Raw genomic sequence first — 15,602 nt, 5'->3', positions numbered from 1 at the left:
CAGTGCCGAAATTCATGGTAATCTTGGGATAATAAATTAGAATTTTATAAGAGTTTCTCTGATTAAAATTAATTTTATCATGTACATTATTAATATTTTTTGTGATAAATATTAATCAGAAAAATTTTCATAAAATTCTTCAATTCTTCTAATATTCTTCTATATTCGCACGATTATCATGATTTTCATGGTAAATTCTAAGAGAAAATTCTCTCCGTCCATTTTTTACAAATATATATATTTTCATATACATTGAAAAAAATCGTTAACTTGATTAAATTGTTCAACTAAATTACTATTTTACTTTATTAATTAAATATATATTAGTATATTTAAGTTAAATATACGTTTTGTTAGATTTAATATTATATTTAATTTAAATTTTCCTACATGTTCAATTAACAAAATACTATTTAATTGAACAATTTAGTCAAGTTAACACATTTTTTTCACTATAGAAAATCTATTCAACCTCGTCTAAAAATCTGATATCTTCGACTGACGTCGATAGAATATTTTAAAATGTTTCAGAAAAGAAAAGTCAACTTGTGTAATTAATATATAATGATAAAATTGTTTGCTCTCAAATTATGTACACTGAAAAGAAATTTAACTTGACTAAATCTTTTTTAAACTAAATATTATTTTGTTAATTGAACATATAAAAATATTTAAATTAAATATAACATATTAAATCTAACAAAACGTATATTTTACTTTTAAATACTACTATATGTTCAATTAACAAAATAATAATTTATTTGAAAGGTTTGATCAAGTTAACAAATTCTTTTCAGTGTATATATTCAGTGTATTTATCAACTAAATATTATTTTGTTAATTAAACATATAAAAATATTTAAATTAAATATAACATATTAAATCTAACAAAACGTATATTTTACTTTTAAATACTAATATATGTTCCATTAACAAAATAATAATTTAATTGAAGGTTTGATCAAGTTAACAAATTTTTTTTTCAGTATATATATTAACCATTTTAAAGACTGTCGCGATTCCTATTCTGGCGAGCTTCCTCTGCAAAGCAGCGTCATCGTGGTCAAGGTAATCGGAAATCGACGTGCCCTCGTGGAAGCTCTCCACGAGTATCCTACGACGGGTCAAGTGCATAAAAGGATGCGGAAACGCGATATCGTTCCTCCTGGAAAAGTTCGCCGAAAATCTCGCCAGATTCGCGGCTTCCAGTCGCAAGTCGACCTTCGCAAACAATCGATTCAATTAAAAGCATCACTTATTCGATTGTTCCCTCTTCGGAGATGAGGCTATATAATTCGACGAGCTGGCAGCTCGTTTAAATTCCTTCTCGCGATCATCATCATTTCGCGATAATATCAAAGCGACAGTTTCTCATCGATCTCCTCCGTTTCTCACGGAGAGAATTTTCTCTTAAAATTTACCCTGAAAATCATGGTAATCGTGGAACAATATATGACATTGGAAGAACTGTAGAAGAGCTTTCTCTGATTAATTTTTACTACGATAAAAATATTAATATATATGTACATAATAAAATTAATCGAACATATTTTTATATCTTATTGTGATTAAATATTTAATCAGAGAAACTCTAATAAAATTCTTCCAATATCACATTGTCCCACGATTACTATAATTTTCAGGGTAAATAATTCTAAGGGAAAATTCTCTCTCTGTGCACGAACTCGTCGGAATTACATGAGGCTCTCTCGACGAGAAATTATCGTATCCCGACAAACAGAGTTCGCGTATAACGAGATATTCCTTCGATATTGCGCGAGAGAGGAGGATGCGGCGAGAGTCGTGGGAAATATTCGTGTTGTTGCAAAGTTACTTGCTTGGTCTTCCATTATGCGCGCGAATTCGTCGATGCAATCCGTGAGACTGAGCCAATGCAGTTCCGGTACGAAGTACATGACGCACTTGCTAAGGCCGCGCATTATCGCGATGTCTCTTCTGAAACGAATAGAAAATATATATACGGGGTGTCTTGTAATAAGTAATAACGAGATGCTGCGACGTGTCGATTCGTTCTCGATCAAAGAATCCAGACGCGCCAGGAATTTTCTTTTCATACATTTAAAAATAAGAAAAGCTGCACTCTTTGATTAATTTCTAAAAAAATTGAAAGATTTCTAAAAAAGAGTAAAATTTATTTTGACAAAGTTCTAAATTCGATTTGTTATAAAGTTGGGCACGTAATATATCTTCATCTATTTTTGCCGAGAAGAAATCGACGTTAAATTAGCCAAGAAATCCGCATATTATAAGCGTGCCAAACACACGCTTAATAATAGCGAAAAGCCTGATGTAATTGTAAAGTTATAAACATTCATAGTTCACATTGTGCGAGCTCTTATCTAAAACGCGATTGTACGTTTTGTTCGAGGATTATTAAAAGTATTATCTACACGATATTTTCAAAGGGGATACTTGAGTTGGCCTTTGATTCCGGGATGTAATACTTTTACGGCTACGACTTGCAATTTCCTGGCACGCAGACTGGCAGGCGCGAATTCATCATTTTCATCGTAAACTTGGTCTGAAATTATCGATTGTCGATCTGTCATGTATAACGAGTCATTTATTAATGACTTGTTTGTTAAATCATTAAATCGGAATTACAAGCATTAATAATAGCAAAAGAACGAAAAAAGAGGCAATGCTATTTCGATATTACACGGTTCAATATAGCTTTTTTTATCATAATTTTCCTTAGTTTTGAAAATTGTTGCAAACAAAAATTTATTAACTTTGAAGAAAAATTATTCATTATTCCGTAAAGAATTTAGTAAGTATTTTACAGTTGGTAGATTTTACAAAATTTTATGTGTGTGTATTTTACATCAAAATAAATTATTAATTAATTAATAATTTTATATTATATATATATATATTTTACATAAAATATAATTATATATATTATACATAATAAAAATAATATGTATAATATAATATATATAAAAATATTAATGTTAATTGTATATATTAATTAAAATGTATTTTGATGTATATACTAACGTATAATCCATAAAATCTATTAACTCTCTAAAGTATTTGCTAATTTTTTTCTAGAACAAACATAATAAACATATGACATATATATGTAATATATGAGCTATATGTAAATCCATCTCTAAATAGACCTGAATGTTTCGTCGCAAAACGAAAGATAACAAAGGCGATCTTTCGCAAAGTGTCTCGCGCGATTTCCTATCACATTACAGACGCACGCAAGGCAAGAAAATACTCTTTCTCGCTTACTTTCCACGAAACGCGACATCCGAGGCCCCCGTATCGTCGCATTCAAGTCGATCCACGCTTTGTACACCTGTAAATCGACTTTGCCGATGCATGTATATATAATCTTGCAAAAACAACATTCGGTGTATATGTATATCCTGAATAATATATTATCGTATGTACAACCTCATGTCCGATAGCCATCGATAGCCGCTATCTATATATAATTTATCCCATCGGGTTTTCCATCCACATACCTGCGCGCAGCATCCCGAGCCGATCAATCCATCGTCGTCGAATCTCGCAAACAAGTCCCGCCAGGAAGAGCCGTACGTGGCTTCGAGAAGGCGTTCCGTGTACAGCCAAGAGTGCGGCGTCACATCTCGTTGCAGCCTCGACAGAGTGTCGCAGATATCCCCCGGGATGACGTCTTTCCGCGTCGACATCCACTGCCCGAACTTGATAAAAATCGGTCCGAGAAACTCCATACCTGACAAAATATTATTATAAATACATGTACAACTTCCTGTTTTCACGTATCGAATGATCGTCAAAATGTGCATTTATTATATATAATTCAGATTTGTATTATATATTATTATTATATTTATTATATACATATATTAAATATGTAATAAGAGAAAAATTTTATTATATGTTATATCTATTATTTATTAAATAATGAATAATAGATATATCTTATTTTTTATTATATATGTATATATAATATCTATTATTTAATAAATAATAAATACCAGATTTATTAAATTAATAAATTAATTTAATAGATAATAAATTTATTAAATAATGAATAGATATCCTATATTATTATATATGTATATATGTAGTATCTATTATTTAATAAATAATAAATATATTACATATATATATAATAAAATATATAAATTTAATACATTTTAATAATTAACATTAGAAATTTTGGTAGATGTACTATTTTTTTTTTCAAATTATGTCTCAATTTCTCGACAATAATAACCAAGTTGTGGATGCGATATATATTTTCTAGATATACGATTTTTTATCTACATACCTGTTCTCAGAGCAATGGGGAAAAGATTGACATGCGTCAGACGCGTTATCAGGTACGCGACGATAAGGGTGGTGACGACCGAGCTTACGACGACGATTCTCGCCAAAATCAAAACCGTCTCGCGCGCGTGCTCCAGGAAGCTGCCCTTCCTCCGCAACTCCTCCTCGTCGTCGGCGAATCCGTAGATTTGCGGCTCGCGGATCTGAACGCGTGATGGATTCTTCCGGGAGATCGCGATGCTCGCAGAGGTTAGATCGCTGCTCCGAAAACGAGGCGTCAACTCCTGGTGGAAGCTTCTCCGACGAAGCTGCCATTTCTTCCGACGCAACGACGCGAGGAACCTCGCGAAATTCGGACGAGAAAACATGGCCGCCGCGACCCATAAAACATATCGGTACAAATTTATGTTGTTTTATGTCGTTTATTCGGAACGCGACAAATTCGCTTCTTCGCGGACGTTCGCGATGATCCCCCGGAATGATTCGTCCACGTCCATGACGCTAATTAAATGATAATTATCTCTCCCGGAACAATAATTTTCTTAAGTCGATCGCGCGCGCGTTCCCTCGACGAAAGTCACCCGCGACGTGAAGTTAGTCACGTGACGTCAGTCACGTGACGCGGAGTTTGCGTCTCTTCTTTCCCGCCTTTTTCTCGCGACCGCAGCGCCGCGCTTTGACACTCGCGCCGCGCGCGGAAAATTTAAATTCGTATTTGGGGACACGGTATATTTATGACGAATTTGAAATAGATCGCGACGTAGAAATGTAAACCTGTAATATAAAATAAATATTAAATCAATCTTATATCAATCTGTATATAAAACTTTATCATTTTGCTTGACAATGTAAGAAAAAATTATTGTAATGTATATTTACTTTTATCTTAATAATAATTATATATTTTTTTTATTTAATTATAATGAATATTTATTATAAAAATTAATTGTTATAGCGATTTTATGCTATTAAATTTTGCTCCACTTGACAATACAAAGAATAGAACCTAAAATTGTCCACACCTCCAATTGGTCAATATTCAGAATGGAACTCTCCGATTGGTCATTGGACTAGTTACTCTAGACGGCAATCGATTTGAGCGACTAGTGATTTACAAAATATATGGCCAAATGGAACGTTTCCTAACGCAAACTATTTCGAAGCATTCGTAAGCTCAAGCGGAATACGTTCTTATTTCGAGAAAGAGAGAAAAAGGTGAGTTTTGAAAATTTAATTGCAATTAGAATAATGAATAAAAATTTCATTTCCGTTCGGAAAATGCGGCGAGGGAACATATAATTTTTCTCAATAATGACAAAAATCTCGACGCGACTCGAGAGCGCCCGTTCGACTTCTCGCACGGTGTGTGTTAAAAATAAACACACGGACAAGCGTGGGAACGCGATATATTTCTCAGGATTGCATTGACATTATTTTCGTGCTGACCGAGATAAATATTAAAAAGTGTCGGATATAACGCGAGCGAAGCGTCGAAAAATTCCACGTACGATGCACCTGTCAAAATCAGCTGAGCGGAACGAATTGGAAGACTGAGGATCGGCCGAGTCACCCTGACACGTCTGGAAGGAATCCGGAATAAAAAATGCCCACCGTAGCCAACTCGTCGCTCACCTACGAGATTCTCATGTACCTGAACTCCTTCTACTTCGGCATGTTCGCTGTGTGCGAACTGGGCATGGGACTGTTCAAGGTCGCGAATCTGCCCTCGCCAGGCGCAAGCAAGACCCTGACGGAATTCGCGCTGCTGCTCTTCCTGATCGCGACGGAGGGCGGCAGGATATACCTTGGAAGGAAGGGAAATCTGACGGAGCGCGGAACGCCAATCCTTATAGGGATAGCCCTGACCGTCCCCAGCTCCTTAGCGACACTGTACTTCCTCCTTTGGCAGTACTATGTGCTCAAGCTGGAGGTGATTCTCTGCAGCATACAACTGGTCCTAGTGGCGTCCGAAGTGGTCATCGCTATCATGTGCCTTATAGCCATTTATCGACCACCACCCCCGGAGAAATGATATAGCTTTTGTATTTGTATTTCACTTCGCACGATAACTTTCATTTTACACCTTGTCACTTTGCTTAACAATGCATTCCGAGTGTTAATGGTTTGTCATAGACGAGGTTGAGCTGTCTATCATTGTTTTTGCCAAATAGTAAGATTTTTCATCCTTAATCGTTTCAATTATTGTATCTCTACATCTGAGAAACAAATTTACTATCGCCCTACATAATATAAATTTGGTATCGCATAGTTTCTCTGAATCTGGTTAATAAGTCTGCATTCTGTGCAATATATTACGCATGTATGCACTGAGATATAGTGTGTATTGGTATTTTGCAAATATTTATTATTAAATTTTTAAAATAAAGATTGGCTACTAAATAGAGAAGAGCTAGAATTCTATATTTTTATATCTTTCTAGAGATATAAAATGCTTACATGTAATGAAAAGATTTAAAATTTTACAAATAAAATATACATTTTGTAGTGTGCCTTGTATATGTACATATACACTAATCTACATTCCATATACTGAGAATTAGAGCATAAATAATTTTGGAATCTAAATTTTATATAATTATCTTAAAAGTAATAATTCATACACGCACTATATACTCAGTAGCTACTTAATTTTATTTAAAAGCGATTATATAAGAATAAAATTGAAAGATTTTGCTAGACTTGATGATTTCTAATATTGATATTAACAATATAAACACACTGCCATTTATATATATATATATATATATATATATATATATTTTACGTTTAAATAGAATTATTTATATAAATTCTATGGAAAAAAAAAGAAAATTTGTGTAATCTCAGTGCTATATCCCTGTGTTGAATGTAATTGCTATAGTGGAAAAAAAGCTTGCTGTACACACAGATGATTGTTTGTATATGTATTTATATCAAAATAAATATTTTTTTAAATAAATAATACAATGGCATAGCACTCATTACATTAATATGAACATGATATAATGCCAACGTGTTTTCTTTCAGATCACATACGTCCAAGTACTTTTCTTTCAAAATACATATTACACATATATGCGACATACACTTCATGTAACTACATTTTATAATAAATATATTTCTGAAAGAGTCAGTACGATTAAAAGCTATCAAAACTATCAGGAATATATTCGTGATACATATAGTATACAGAGACATTACGCGATCTCGAAAAATTGATTATACAAACGTAGGATAGAATTCTTGATGCTTGCAATAAAAGGCTAGAATAGAAATAATTACAGTGACAGAATTCTATCCTATAATCTACAGCAATTACAATGAACAATTGAATTCTACAGTTACAATTGCAATTCTGCCTAAGTAATACAACTCTTAATGTTTTATACTATTTGCCGCGGCCCTTCGTCTTCTAATTGCCCGTAATCGATTGTTACAATAAATTCGTAAAAATACTGAGCCGAATACCAACAGTATACCGAATACTCCGATTACTGTGATTTCGTGATGATAAATTAAGCAAGACAATAGTATTGCCAAACCCTGTAACAAACATTGTTTATATAGAGTTGTGTGTTTTAATTATCTCAATTTTTTATATATAATAATATTCTATTATCGTACCTGACGAATAGTCATCATAATGACAAATGTAATCGATCCAAATTTAGAAATGGTGTAAAAGATGTACAACTGTCCGCTTGCTGAGCAAATTGATATCAGCAAGCAATCAATTATAAACCTAGGGTACTGTACAATAACATTATTAGCATTATATTCTTATGCAATATATAACAATTAATAAAAATACTAATGTATGATGCAAAATTGATTACCGTTGTCATAAAAGAGAATATTAGTGGAAAGCTTGATTGCTGAAACAAAGACATTGCAGTCAGCAGACAGGAAAACATATTAACTGCACACATCATTTGTACGCTTGTTACACCATAGTCTATAAAAAGTGCATTTTGCCAGGTACTCGTAAAACTATCTAATAATAAGTAGCCTCCCAATAATATAACACCAGAGAGTGTTGTAGCTCCGTCTGAAAGCGTTTGTAAGTCTGTCATAATGTTTAACCACATCTATAAAAAAATATACATTGTCTTTTGAGTTAGCACTCATTGTCAGGCATTACCATTTTTATGATCAGAACTGTCCAACATAAAGAGAGTCATTCCGATGGAAATAAGAATCGCGGTGACATACTCGTAATATTCATATGTTGTATGTGAAACTATTTTTCCCATTATCATAACAGGAATAATTTTCGAAGCTTTGGCCAAAACCTAAAAATAAAATGTTACACATGTAAAACAGTGTGCAAACTTTTATTAATTGGTTACTGTAAAAAATAATATCAGTGATTAGAGAAAAGTATCATATGTAAAATTGTAATTTTTTTACCTGCGATGGAAAACTGACATATTTCAGAGCTTCGTATTGACACCAACTACTCATGATATTTGACAGAGAACAAAACGCGTACTTATATAACGGAGTCTTATGCTGTGGCTGACGTTGTATAAGTAAATATATTCCCGACATGATAAAGGCAAGAATACGATTTACAAACACCAAGAATTGTGAATCTTGAAACCGTGCTTTATTGCCAGAAGCATCTTCATATTCCTGTAAAAAATTATTTAATTAGAAATTTATTATATATATATATAAGCAAGGTTTAATCATAAAATAACAGTACAAATAGCATTCTTTTTAATAGATATTTATAATGTTTTAGAATCTTGACAAAATATTTATATTTTGAACATACTTGTGTCATTATCTTTTCTTGTAAATAGCCCCATGTTAAATAACTGATTTGCAATCCAAGGAAACAATACATTAGGAGTAGGGCATCTTGAGTAAAAGTCCGTTGGACATGTGCGGAAGCATTGGGAGTATATGAAGGCGAATCCAAAAGACCCGTCTCACAGTGTCCCATAAAACATGAATGCACCAATCTAGAGATAGAGCTTTTCCCTGCAAAAATATTAGTTACTCTATTATTGCAACACACATGTATCTAAGAATTTATATTAATTCTTTACAATTACTTACCACCCCTTTGAATATATTTTGTATAGCGTACATATTTGTATGTAAGGCAACCTGGCAACAATATAGTGGCATATCCCAATAGATTTAAACATAATCGAACAATCCAACTGTACGTAGACGTCTTAAGAATATCTTCTCCATTATTTGTGAATGATTTGATGACCTCGCTGATTCCAAATACGACACTGACTGAAAGTAGTACCAGCAGGCTACGAAAAATATTCTTTTAATTATATTGCAATAAATATGAATCATATATGTACACACACACACACATATATATATTTGTATAAACACACTTGTAGATGTGACGTAAAGTTTATATCTCTTTATGATGTAAAGATATATAAACTCAATTTATTTTGTGTGATAAGAAAATATTCATTAATATTCATTATAAGAAAATATGATAAAATTGTATGCGAGATTGTACACTACTAATTGCCTGCACTTAATGTATGCAGATGAGCGAAAAGTGAAAAGTGCTACAACAGCATTTGCATTTTTAGCGCAAAATTAGAACTGAAACGCACCAGATCACGATGTCACCCATAAAGTTTCCCATACTTTTAACGAAATGAGAAACTTTCGCGATCCGATTTGGTTATCCGGTTATCCCATAACCTTCGTCATGGACGTCCCCTTACTCGATCGTCCACGTACATCCGCGCGGTGCGTACGAATGCGCTTAGAGGAACCTTCATCGACTGTGCATTGTGTTATACATCCATCACATCAAAACTGTAATTAATCTTATCTTTCGCACTCAGTTCTATCATGCTTTGCGATGCTCCAATCTTCGTCGCAACAAAACCTAGATATATCGCATATGAATAGATATATATATGTATGTATATATATATATATATATATATATATATATATATATACACATATATATATGTATATGTATATTTTATCACGTTAGGAAGAGCATCAGAGCTGAATTAAATTTTTTGGAGACATCTGCTATATTTAAATGTCATTATTTATTTTATTAATCGATTAATTTATTTTTCAAATAGAGTCGCGAAGTGAAGCTGTCATAATCAGCTGATCGAGGCGATACAATCGATCTAAGATCTATCACACTCGATTATATCAGCAGCAACTTCACGTTTGTCAAATCAGAGACTTCGCTCGCTGTTATAAGACACAATGGAAAATTGGCACCGGATCTGTCAAGCTCAGTACGAATTTAAATATGCATATAGTTTTGCAGCGCGATTTCATGGTATTTATATCATTATGTATATTGTTTGGCAGATGATTATTGTTCATCTCGTCCATTTTCATGCTGTATTTCAAATGACAGATAGAGGTAACCTACATCTTAATACAGCCCTGATGACACGTCATACGTGCATACGTCACGTGTCATGTATAGGAGAATCGCGCGCTTATAGTGCAACAATTATTTAATCAGGCGTTGGAAAATGACGAAAAAAAAAATCATAAACTCGAAGGACGTCCGCGCAAGAGAGAAAGAGGGAGAAACATCGTATATCCGTCGATTTGGCGGGGCAGAATAAAGTCGCGGCCTTGGGATAGCGCATTCGGATATGCAAATGTGCGTTGCGCCTGCGTATATGTGTAAGTATTTGTATATATTATATATATATATATATATATAATATATACAGAAAATATATATATATGGATATAAGGTACGTGTACATATATTTATGTGCGTCCGACTAACCCGACGTTTTCTATTAAAAAAAAAATAATAAAGGTTCGCAAGGACATCGGACGCACCCCCGACTCAATTTTGCGAAAGTTTAGAAGTTAACTTTCTCATCTATACGCACGCGGAGAGACGATTTGCATCTGATTATTCCTCGATGGGAAATTCGATCCGACGTCATTCCTCATTTTACGTCCTTTTAACGATCGGCGTTAAGTATCCCGGTAATTAAACGTTGTAATTGTTCGCTTTTATAAGTGAAAGTTTCTTTGCGGGATTTAATGTATTCTTTTAATGTCACTTAATTATATTTATAAGCAGGTTTCTCGAATTGAATTTATATGTTGTATTTATTTACTTGATCGATGAAAAACCGAAAGTTGGATGATTTAAAGATCTGGGATCTAAGAGGAATTTTCTCTCTCTCCAATTAATCTCTCTCCTTTCGCTTTTCAGATAAAATGAAGATGAGAGCTGATGATGACGATGATGGAAGTTGACTTTATCGAAATCAAAAATCCAAGAATGATTAAAAACCGGTTGATCAGAGTCGAGAATGACAGAGAGGACAAGAAAGAAGAAGGAAGAGGAGAGATACTCGGATCGTTCTTCCTCGTACTTGGCGGATGCTGATGAAGGTGTGACGCAATCGAGAAAAAATTCCACCTTTATATACATTAGCCAATCGCGAAAGATATGGAAAACCGTGAGATTTCTTTCATTAACGAGCTCCATCATTAGCGAATGCATTCTTTCCCCGATACGAATAATAATCCTAAGCCGATTATCACAATTCCGTTTCGAAAGGAATCTCCCTCTTCTCCTTCAGCTACAGAATTAACGACCGGTTGTTATCAGCCGTGTTATCAGGCCTATTAAGTATCGCCGTCAGGCGATATTTAATTGAACGGAAAATTAAGTAAGTTAATTAAGTCTGTCTAATATAATAGTACAGAAAATTAATATAATAGATTGGTGCGTTTGTTTGTTTATTGAGAGATCGCACGCATAAAACGCGCTCTTGTGTTCGTGAAAATTCAAAGGGGAGACAATGCATTTGTTTACTTCAGTTTAAAGCAGATAAAGATCGATTGATCGAATCGAATTATATATTACTCCGACCACGCGCGTTCCAGATTCAAGCGTGTTTCTCATTATTCAGTTCGATGCACCAGTGCACATTATAAGCTGTCGGATATCAATTTACAATAGCATAAGTAATTGAAACAGCGAGATAATTAATACTACGAGATGAACAATATATGGAATAATAATCATCCATTAATTATCTCGCTATTTTATCTTCCTGAAAAAATATGTATATTAATTTGCAATAATATAAGTAAATTAAACCGCAAGATAATTAATACTAGCTATTATTATTATTATTCAATATAGTATATATACAATAATAATAATAATCTATTAATTATCTTGTAATTTTCTCTTCCGAAAAAAAATTTATATAATATAAACTATATATAAACTCATGACTCATTAATTATTTCTTGTTGTTTTAATTACTTATGCTATTATAAATGTGTATACATATAAATATTGTACACATTTAAATAGTGCATCCAATCGAATTTGCTATTACCCATACAGCACAAAATATTTTAAAAATCTTTTAAAAATATTTGTTAAAAGATAAAATAATTCTCAAAAATATTTGTAAAATGTTTTTATGTCCGCTTTTTCATGTTTAAAAAATATTTTTAAATGTAGATTGAAACTAATATTTCAAAAATATGTATTAAATATTTAAGAAAATATTATCTGAGTGATAAAGAACATTTTTTAAAATATTTTTAAAAGTTTTTCAAAATATTTTAAAAAATGTTATTACAAAAAATTTTTTAATTATTTTAAAATATTCCTAAAATTATTTTAAAATGTTTTTATACAATATTTTATAGAAATATGTGGAAATAGTTTTTTAAAACATTCATAATATTTTGTGCTGTATGGACATATGCACCTGCCACTTTTGACTTATTATCAGTTTATTTTTTTTCCGTCTATAATTATACAGACGATAAAGAAGCATGCAGAATAGTGTTTGGTAATAGACGCAATTAAGATAAAATAGGTTCTTACAACAGTTTTTTACAATGCAAGACTTTAGAGACAAAAGATTATAAAACTCTGTATTCAAAATTTATTCTTGTGGACGCTGCATCTTTTCAAAATATTTATTAAATATCTCGCTTATTGTACGTATCGCTTTTTGCATATGTGTATATATATATATATATACACATATGCAAAAAGCGATACGTATTATTTACGTATTATATATATATATATATATATACACATATGCAAAAAGCGATACGTATTATTTACGTATTATATATATATATATATATACACATATGCAAAAAGCGATACGTATTATTTACGTATTATATATATATATATATATATATATATATATGTCAAAATATATTTCTCATACTTTTCGTATAAATTCCAAAAAAGAAAATTATTCACGCCTTGACATTTTAGTCATCGCGATGGACGAATCGTTTCGACTCAACATTAAACGCTTGTTTATTACCAAACAATCTACCTTACTCTATAGCTTGTTCAATTTATCGAGAAATTTATTTAGGAATCTATCGAGAAATTTTTTCCTGAGCCACACATTCGTACCCATATATACAGGGTGTTAAAAAAATTAGACCGATAAATTTTGAAAAGAAATAGAAAAAACTTTTTGTTAATTTCGCTATTTTTCTCTAGAACGATTTTAGTTTTATATTATATGAAATAGTTTGAAAAAATATCCACCCCCACCAAGTTTTATTTTTAATTTGTTTGAAATTAGAGAAAAAGTAAAAACGTAATTTTTACCTCCCTCTTTAAAAAAGAATGTAATCCCTCGGGCGGAGTATATGTTTATATAAAAATAAAGTCCCCTTAATTTTCGATAAAGAATTATGTAAAATGTTTCGCACTTATTTAGATACACCCTGTATATATACACGTGTGTAATATGATGACCGCGAGAGAGCGCGATTAATTAAAAGCCCCGATCTTGCCGTCCCACTTTTCCCAATGCTGCATTCGAAACCTTGAACGATATATCTCATCTATTCTATCCTGCTTTATTATGCCTCGCGATCTTCTAGTCCGTCCGGAGTGCAGTGTGTCATGCGCAAGCGATGACTCCACTGCATTAAAACGTCATATATAAATATCACAACACAACGCGTTCACACTACTTCACACCAGATGGGCGCTTCTTATATATCGCGATGTGGCCAGGTGGCCAACGTGTATTGTATGACTAATCGTTGTGAGAAAAATAGCTAACAACTTGATAAGTAATTGACGGCTGCGTGGCACTTTGACGCGTAAAATCGTACATGTTCATCCCCTGTATATAGGTCTCATATTTCCAAACAAGATTCATTTGCATCGCAATCAAATCGCATCATTGCGAGATAAATGACGCTGAAAATAGCTCGAACGAAATATCGAACTCTTTCGAGTTTAATTTTTATTTATATATTTTATTGTTATATTAATTATATATTTATGCGATATATATTTAAGTTTTTTATATTACTTATTTAGACTAGTCGATCATTTTTTTATATTATTTATTTAGACTGATATTTTTTAAAGAGGAAGCTCGAGAGGCCGACGAAAGATCGAAGGAATCGAAATTAATAATCGATCTCTCGTGTAACACGCGAGTCTTGGAACTTTGCTCCAACTAATCTCTCTCTCTCTATATATATATATATACATATACGCGCTCTCTAATACATTTATAGACCAAGGATAAAAGAAATCGAGCGCTATCGCGATCCATCGTCATCGTGCATGGATGCAGCAGAGCGTGAAAAGCGGTAGGCGAGATCGCGCTATCGCGTTGTACGGAGGCGCAAAGGTCGTCGTCGTCGTCGTCGTCGTCGACGAGAAAAGAATATGGTAACTATATAGTCTCTCTCAAGTGCGTTGAGATTCATAATATGCACCGCGCATACAAGGTGTCCCATCCGATAGATTTTTTTATATTTATATTTTATTTTTTTTTATTATATTTATAATTTTCTAGAATTATAATCCTCGCGTGTTAAATCAAACTATATATATAATATATATATATAGTCTTTTTATATTATTTTTTATATTTATAGATTTAGTTGACCATTTTTTTAATCAATACTTTTTATTTCCGTCTCACACACGTGCGTTTAATATCGATCATCTGTCAGACTCAAACTCTCGGCTCCTAAATTGCGAATTTTTTGAAAAATGCTAAAGGGAAAGAAAAAAAAAGAGAAAAATGGCGCGCGAAGCCCGAGGCTGAAAAGGGCGGGAAAACGTCAGGGTGACGTTTGGAGGGAGACTGCGTCACGTCGTGCCATAAATTCGATCTAAAGCGCGCGCGTCCGAGCGCGCAGGACGCGCGACGCATCGGGGCCGAAGCGTCGTCGTCGTCGTCGTCGTCGTCGGGTTACGTCCACGTCCCCTTCCACTCAATCGCGCTTACGTAACGCGAGCGCGCGCGCGCGCGCACTCGCCCGCGTTTTTACAC

The 15,602-nt window shown here is 33.0% G+C and overlaps 3 protein-coding genes across 6 annotated transcripts in view; 1 reads left to right on the top strand and 2 right to left on the bottom strand.

Annotated features, from left to right (window-relative positions):
- Positions 1 to 4,868, bottom strand: part of shd (cytochrome P450 family 24 subfamily A member shade) — a 37,062-nt gene extending 32,194 nt beyond the window's left edge. For 2 of the 3 annotated variants that reach the window (XM_029321973.2, XM_085484851.1), the window contains exons 1-2: positions 4,295 to 4,868; positions 3,501 to 3,733 (exon numbers count right to left, since the gene is read on the bottom strand). In XM_029321973.2, the coding sequence (XP_029177806.1) occupies positions 3,501 to 3,733; positions 4,295 to 4,661 (600 nt within the window). In that variant the 5' untranslated portion in view covers positions 4,662 to 4,868. Of the gene's footprint in view, positions 1 to 1,838; positions 1,957 to 3,500; positions 3,734 to 4,294 lie in introns of those variants that run through there. The other variant, XM_029321974.2, reaches the window with a different exon arrangement.
- A 609-nt stretch (positions 4,869 to 5,477) lies between these two features.
- LOC114945711 (transmembrane protein 216) lies at positions 5,478 to 7,493 on the top strand. Its single transcript, XM_029322004.2, has one exon. It carries the CDS (start codon positions 5,897 to 5,899, stop codon positions 6,323 to 6,325), a length of 429 nt encoding a protein of 142 aa, XP_029177837.1. The 5' UTR covers positions 5,478 to 5,896; the 3' UTR covers positions 6,326 to 7,493.
- Positions 7,203 to 12,431, bottom strand: LOC114945709 (adenosine 3'-phospho 5'-phosphosulfate transporter 1). 2 transcript variants are annotated; one of them, XM_029322002.2, is made up of 9 exons: positions 10,691 to 12,431; positions 9,894 to 10,174; positions 9,361 to 9,569; positions 9,074 to 9,282; positions 8,704 to 8,928; positions 8,435 to 8,585; positions 8,130 to 8,359; positions 7,918 to 8,043; positions 7,203 to 7,836 (listed from the first exon to the last, which is right to left on the bottom strand). In XM_029322002.2, the coding sequence occupies exons 2-9, from the start codon at positions 9,923 to 9,925 to the stop codon at positions 7,669 to 7,671; spliced, it is 1,350 nt and encodes a 449-aa protein (XP_029177835.1). In that variant the 5' UTR covers positions 9,926 to 10,174; positions 10,691 to 12,431; the 3' UTR covers positions 7,203 to 7,668. The 2 variants fall into 2 exon arrangements, with proteins under 2 accessions (XP_029177835.1, XP_029177836.1); XM_029322003.2 differs by having other exon boundaries at positions 8,130 to 8,341; positions 9,894 to 12,428.
- Between the last annotated feature and the right edge of the window lie 3,171 nt (positions 12,432 to 15,602).

This window comes from Nylanderia fulva, unplaced genomic scaffold (genome assembly GCF_048542155.1).
Source record: "Nylanderia fulva isolate GAGA-0341 unplaced genomic scaffold, ASM4854215v1 Scaffold32, whole genome shotgun sequence".
In the NCBI taxonomy this organism is placed as follows: Eukaryota; Metazoa; Arthropoda; class Insecta; order Hymenoptera; family Formicidae; genus Nylanderia; species Nylanderia fulva.
The sequence above is the reverse complement of the archived record's forward strand: the minus strand, read 5'-3'. Positions and strand labels throughout refer to the sequence as shown.

What these genes read in the sequence shown, in the direction of transcription:
- LOC114945709 (XM_029322002.2), bottom strand. Translation starts at nt 9,925, where the DNA reads ATGGGAAACTTTATGGGTGACATCGTGATCTG. An exon ending in AAGAAAAGATAATGACACAA is followed by an intron (nt 8,929 to 9,073) that starts GTATGTTCAAAA and finishes AATTTTTTACAG; the next exon opens with GAATATGAAGATGCTTCTGG. An exon ending in TTATGATGACTATTCGTCAG is followed by an intron (nt 7,837 to 7,917) that starts GTACGATAATAG and finishes TGTTTGTTACAG; the next exon opens with GGTTTGGCAATACTATTGTC.
- LOC114945711 (XM_029322004.2), top strand. Translation starts at nt 5,897, where the DNA reads ATGCCCACCGTAGCCAACTCGTCGCTCACCTACGAGATTCTCATGTAC.